This window comes from Hylaeus anthracinus, unplaced genomic scaffold (assembly GCF_026225885.1).
Source record: "Hylaeus anthracinus isolate JK02 unplaced genomic scaffold, UHH_iyHylAnth1.0_haploid 3, whole genome shotgun sequence".
In the NCBI taxonomy this organism is placed as follows: Eukaryota; Metazoa; Arthropoda; class Insecta; order Hymenoptera; family Colletidae; genus Hylaeus; species Hylaeus anthracinus.
Window position 1 is genome coordinate 8,512,266 of NW_026535284.1, and position 6,253 is coordinate 8,518,518.

The 6,253-nt window shown below is 38.5% G+C and overlaps 1 protein-coding gene across 1 annotated transcript; it reads left to right on the forward strand.

The window, feature by feature from the left end:
- The first annotated feature begins 1,710 nt into the window (after positions 1-1,710).
- On the forward strand, positions 1,711-4,406 carry LOC128893930 (omega-conotoxin-like protein 1). Its single transcript, XM_054155266.1, has 3 exons — positions 1,711-1,798; positions 3,456-3,567; positions 4,006-4,406. Exons 2-3 carry the CDS (start codon positions 3,475-3,477, stop codon positions 4,147-4,149), a joined length of 237 nt encoding a protein of 78 aa, XP_054011241.1. The 5' UTR covers positions 1,711-1,798; positions 3,456-3,474; the 3' UTR covers positions 4,150-4,406.
- Positions 4,407-6,253: the final 1,847 nt, after the last annotated feature.

The following is a 6,253-nucleotide window of genomic DNA, read 5'->3' on the forward strand; positions in this document are numbered from 1 at the left end:
AGAGAGAGAGAGAGAGAGAGAGAGAGAGAGAGAGAGAGAGAGAGAGAAATGAGCGGCGTTTTCGCTTGGCTACCGTCTACGAATAAAAGGACAATATTACCGGATGATTCGGTTTTCTTTCCTGTTGTTTCCTATTAAGCGAATTAAAGAACAAGAGGGTTTTGTCGAGGAATCAATGGAACGCATGGAGCCCGGAATATGCCGTCAATGGAATATCGGCACAGAAAACAAAAAAGTGCGCCCGTCGTTTCATACGGACGAATGGAGAAAGAATGTTCGCGGTGGACGCCTCTTTTGAATTGTTGTACAGTTTGGAGTATAATTGGTACGATTAATAATTGTCGTGGCGAGGCGGTAAGGGGCGGGGAGGAGGGCGAGGGCGAGAAGGAGAACGGGTTTAGGATTCGACTTTCCCGTACGCGCGGAGATACGCGTCTCGAAGGTATGATTTCGCGAAATTAAATGCCAGACGCAGAGGAGCCTGTAGCTACTGTAATTTAATAGAGCGAGCTTTGTTCGCGAAACAAAAAAAAATAAAATAAAACAAGATAGATAAAACCAAAACAAAAAAAAAACCGAAGGAAAAATCACGCACGTACAATAAAATTGTAAAATTACGGAATATTCGTACCGGTAATATGCCAGCGCGGGGTATAAAGATTGAACGCGCGCGGCTCTTGAATGTGAAATCGAAAAATGTAAACTTTGAACAATGGAACATTTGATTTCGTCGATTTTTAATTTTGATATTCGATGCTTGTAATATTTTTATCGTGCGGTTACCGCTTTGTCTCTACTTTCCGAGGCTACAGAATATTTCTCTTCTTTTTTTTCGCGCGCGCGCGTGTGTGTGTGTATGGAATACGCGATTTCTACGCAGTTTATGCGATACTAGTAGTATTTTCGTTTTCAATGCGTGCTTTTTTGTCCGATGTGTGCCTCATTATTGTATGCCATTCGTCTAATGGCCACCCTTTTAAATTGAATCTCAGAGCTTTCGAACTCAAGCTTCGCATATAAACTGTAAAAACTGTAAAATTCAGCTTTAAAGTTTCAAAGACTGAAACTTTCAGGACGCAGCCTTCGAGGTTGTCGTTTGAAGCTTCACATGTAAGCGTTCCTGGCTCACTCATTTGAATTAAATCTTAGAGCTTCAGAAACTTAAGATTTATATAAAATCTCTGAAAAATCACTACTAAAAATACAGTCTCTTTGATTTGTTCTTCAGTTAGGAATTGACAAGGTTACTGCGAGCCGGTGATTGGAATACAAATTGGTTCAACAGCGCAAACTTTTGCGCGTGTTTACAAGGAAACATAATGACCGGATAAAAATGTATAGCGCGACGTATGCGTTACTCTACCAAGAATTGAAACGGTCACGTATTTTCCATTTTAATTGGAAAGTCAGCCGCTTGGCCGTCGTAACTTCCTTAAAAGTTTTTTCAACTTGTTGCCACGTACCGAGAATCTTAGAAATTTGCAAACAATGCAACTTTCTGAAAATTGTAGCGGTACCAATGAAACTAGGAACGAGCCAGTGTTACTGGTGTTTCGAACGTGATCGAATGTGACTCAGGCATCCGAGAAGTTTACCAGTTTTCTGTAACCACTATAACCTCTCGTGCGTATGCAGACTCAGAAGCGCGATATGCGAGTTCAGAAATTGCCAGTGTGACGCGACGTCGTGCTATAAAAGCGTAGTATACAGCAAGACGACGAGACAGTTAAGGTCGAACTCTCTTGGGTCCAGCACTCCTAAGAAAGAGCTCTGTGTTTCTTTGTGTCCGTTGCTTCTGGTGAGTAGCAATTCATGCGCAGTAACTCAGAGGAACTGTTTCCAAGCGTAGGGACCGCCGTGATTGTGCCAATTTCCTCCTAAATTCAAACATCAATGTACCGATATGACGCGGATTAATTCACGGTTCGACGTTTAATCCTCTGTGCAAAGTGATTTGGTGTCTAATTCAGTGCGAAGGAGTCCTATCACGATGATAGGACGAGACAAAATGTCGACCTTTCGTTTGACGTCGAGTAATTAAACGAGGGGAGTGTAAGTTGAGCGATGTAGAGAAAAAAGAAGGTTGAACGAGTGAAGTTTATTATTCCGGAAGGTTTCTTAAATAAATATTCTTCAAACGGATTTTCAATATTAGAAATTGAATTCGAGTGTAACGCTTCGTATGGTGATATATCTTTCTACTAATTTGTGAACTTTTCTGTTTTGGTTTTGGTATTCCTTTGGAATTCTAGTTTTTTTTTTTTTTTAATAAACCAGACTGTGATTTGTTCTCTATTTGGATTAACTATATTTTAATTAATCAATAAAGAGAATGTTGACATATTATCTCATTAATTTGTGAATATTTTTCACAATATTTTAATTTGCCTCTTATTTATTCTTCTATTATAGTCAATTGAAATTGATCTCGCATCGGTATATCCACATCCCACTGGTTTAATATACGTAAACAGACACCATTAATTAACAAAGTTTATTACCAACCTACCGGAGATACAGATTAAAGAAAAAACAAATTCATAAAAATTGCATCGTTCTAAGATATAAACAAGAGAATAACGTTGAAGAATCTTCGGTATATTGACAGATACATGCAAGGAACTTTGAACGTTCATTATCGCACGTTTCTTCCAATGACTTGTGCTATCAACATCGTTAACATATCTTCCATTGTACCGGGCCTCTGTTTTGCTTTGCATACCATTCATTCGCAATGCATCTGAAATATTACTTTGTCCCAGAATAATACGAAACGGTTTAGTCTGCTTCCAACATGAAAAGGCACTTTTTCGATAACAGACGTTTGTTCTTCTCTCAATTACATATTTTGAGAAAACAATGATACATTATGGCTCGTATATAATTACGACAATATTATAATTTTTGTTTGAAACAAAAATAAAACAGATTTGTTCTTAAATTATTTAATCGGGTTTTGCCATGAAAAAACCATGAAAAGTTGTATCCGCGCTGAATACGTGACAACTCCGTGAATTATAATAGATTGATATGGTTGCCCATGACCGTACACTTTAGTCACTCTGTTCGCTATTCAAGAACAAGTTAGGTCAGTAGTTAATGACTCATTCACGGACACCTGTACAGGCCGTCCTTGCGTAAAAATCTCGCGCGTGAGTGTCTGTGCTCGTTAGGTTGCGTAATGAGCTGGAATTTCATGTATCCGCGAATGACCTTTGTCGATTCTTGCCGTCGCGGCCCCGAGACGGAATGTAATTGCAACAAGAAGTGTCTCACTTCGCGTGGTACTACGTCTCGGTTTTCTGCTCTTTAAATCAACATAAACTTGCATCGACGCACGTTCCTCGAGATGTACTGGGTCGACAATGAAACGAAGCGATTTATTCGATATAGACTGTTGTTGAAAAGGACCGATGGTAAAGAGAAAGTGACGGAGATACAATTTTTGTTTTCAGCAAACAAATCCCGTTCAAAATGACCAAAATCATGCTGTGCGTCTTCATTGCGTTGATAGCTATGACTGTAGTCATGGCAGCGCCTGAGCAGTGCGGTAGACATGGCGACAGCGTGAGTAAATTACTTTTATAACAACTATTTCGACTCGAAATTTTCGAGCGTCTTTTTGAGGAGACTGGGGAATTCAAGTCTAACAAACTGAGCGACACGTGAGGCTTTTAATTGAGAGTGAAATGTAAGATTTATTGATTCAAAATTTTGGATAATTATATTTTGCTAGAGCAACAGTAGTTTACAATGAATAAAAATTCGTCTCAAATAATCGAAACTGTCAAAATTTAAATAAACAGAACATCCTCAGGTATCGAGATTATGTTAATTCAGACAATGGAGGGATAATACATGTACATCAGAATTGATGATAATCGATCCATTGATTCTTAAGATATCTTTTCCAACAACTTGAAAATAAAATTCTATGGCTGTCCTAATAATTTCGTAGTTTTGCCAATTGATTGACGCTAACGTTGATTTGTTTCTTCATTTCAGTGTGTTTCTGACAGAGAATGCTGCGGAACCATAAAGTGCCATACATACGCGCACAGGTGTCAAGTCCTGATCACGCCGGAGGAGCTAATGGCTCAGCGTGAGAATATCTTAAACAAGAACAAGAACAGGAAGTTGAACTATTAAGGAGGACTCTAACTCATCGTGCAAACTATCGACGAAATCGGATAATTCCTGGTGAAACGGATCGAATCGAAAATCTAATAGCGAAACGTCAAGTACGCTCTCAAAAACACATTTTGACAAGTATTAGAGATGGACAAAATGCTTGTATAGATAAATATCTCGAATAACGAATCAAGGAGACAAATTTCTATGTTGTTCGATATTGTTTTCAATAAAAATTATAGCACAGATAATAAAAGAATAATTAATGAATAAAACTTCGTACTCAAGTTTCATACTCCTGTCGCAAGGTTTGTTTAAATTTTGGACTAAATATGAATAACGATTGCTTCTTGTACTGTAGTGGTTTTTCTGATAGTTGTTCATGATTTGAAAAAATTTTAAAATATGTTTCAAACAAATTCTACAAAGGATTAGATTAAAAGAAAATGTTTAATGAAATTTTAGTTTCTCTTCGTATTCTAAACTCTCGTGCGAAATCTCAAACCACAATTTTGTCCTTAATTTGATCTGAACAGAGTTTCCATTATAAACAAAGTCGCCAATCCCAGAATTGTTTCCCCGTGCCTTATTCCGCATGCTATCGAACGTTCGACGCTGGTATTCGGTGAAAACAAACACGATCGAGCTTGGTAGAGGCGCGTGACACTGCTTGCTCGGAATTTCCATACCGAGAAGAGGTCACGATTATTAGATCCACGATTATTATTATCAGCTCGTACGAGATTATTGCGTTACGTTTCTGAAGCAGCGACGCTGCTCGCGATAATATCGCCGCGGTAAAAGTATCGCCGTTATGAAATGAAATTCTGTCGATTCCACGGGAAACGATCACGTCGCCGAGTATTTGGAAGATAAACATTTTTAAAAACGATCCTCGGTCGACCATGGAATTGCGCACGTTGGGGGTTCGAGCAGCGTTCGATTATGTTGAATTATTGGCACTGGTCAATCGCTTTCTTCGGTTTCGGATTCGTGTACGTTACTATTACTCGACGTTCTTCGATTCCAATGAAAATATTAAAATTGCCACTTTGTATGCCTCGAGTATGTAGATAAATAACATAAAAATTGATTACGTTGTTAATTTTGGTTTCGTGGTAAAAATTCAGTTCGTTGAATAAAACTGGCGTGCGAAGGACAGGTGCGCGGGATGAGAAAGGGTTGAGTTTAATCGCCTCGACTTATCTTTCGATAAACTCGTGCCACAATCGACCATATGTGGTTCAATCGAAACCACCCGTGAACGATGTCTCGAGATTCCTATCGAATTGTTAGATCCGCGAGTGCTCCCGTTTGTCTTTTTGGATTAGATTAAAATTATGAATTCTAGTCCATTGCCATTCATGTAAAACTTTACATTTAATTATTATCCCAAATCTCTTTAGATGCAGAAAACCAGATTTCTGTAAAATATTGAATATCTTGACATTATCTGTTGCAGTATGTCGAGGACTCCTCCTCGATTAACGTGAACGTATCTCCATCATCGATCATTCCGTATCACTCTTTAATCTCCAAACTGACGTCGTTACTTAAAAATCTTGAAGTATTTGTAGACAGTACGTTCATTAAATTATATCATCATCGTGTACACATCTCGAGTTACTTCTTCGTCGTCATCTTTCCCCTTAGTAAGATATTATGTAATATTAGATAAGATATAATATTAAAAAGGGAGCACTCGAATAAGAATAATAAGCGGTTCCACGTATTGTAAAACACCCTCGTCTAATTAGAAGAGTTAGAAAACGAAACCGTCAAAATTAAAAACGAAAAACCCTCCACCGTCGACAAAGAGAAATTCAGGAAGCGTTGATTGCCAAAGAATCCGTGCTAAGCAGAATATAAGCTTGCCACTTGAGAAAGTTTCGCATCACGTCGCGAATATTTCCTCAGTCATCGCCCAACTACCGAAACATTACTCTATCGACCGTTAAGAGCCTTTCTAATTTCGAAAAGTAGATGGACTTTGATTCAAAGACTCAAAGCTTCTTGTGTTCGTTATAGGATGTTTTCACCGCGTTTCAATCTCATTAGCTTCAGCTTAAAATTAAGCGCCTCGACTCTTTTGCGCCGTCTCTGTTCTTTGACCATCGTAGGG

What these genes read in the sequence shown, in the direction of transcription:
- LOC128893930 (XM_054155266.1), top strand. Translation starts at nt 3,475, where the DNA reads ATGACCAAAATCATGCTGTGCGTCTTCATTGCGTTGATAGCTATGACT. An exon ending in GCGGTAGACATGGCGACAGC is followed by an intron (nt 3,568 to 4,005) that starts GTGAGTAAATTA and finishes TCTTCATTTCAG; the next exon opens with TGTGTTTCTGACAGAGAATG.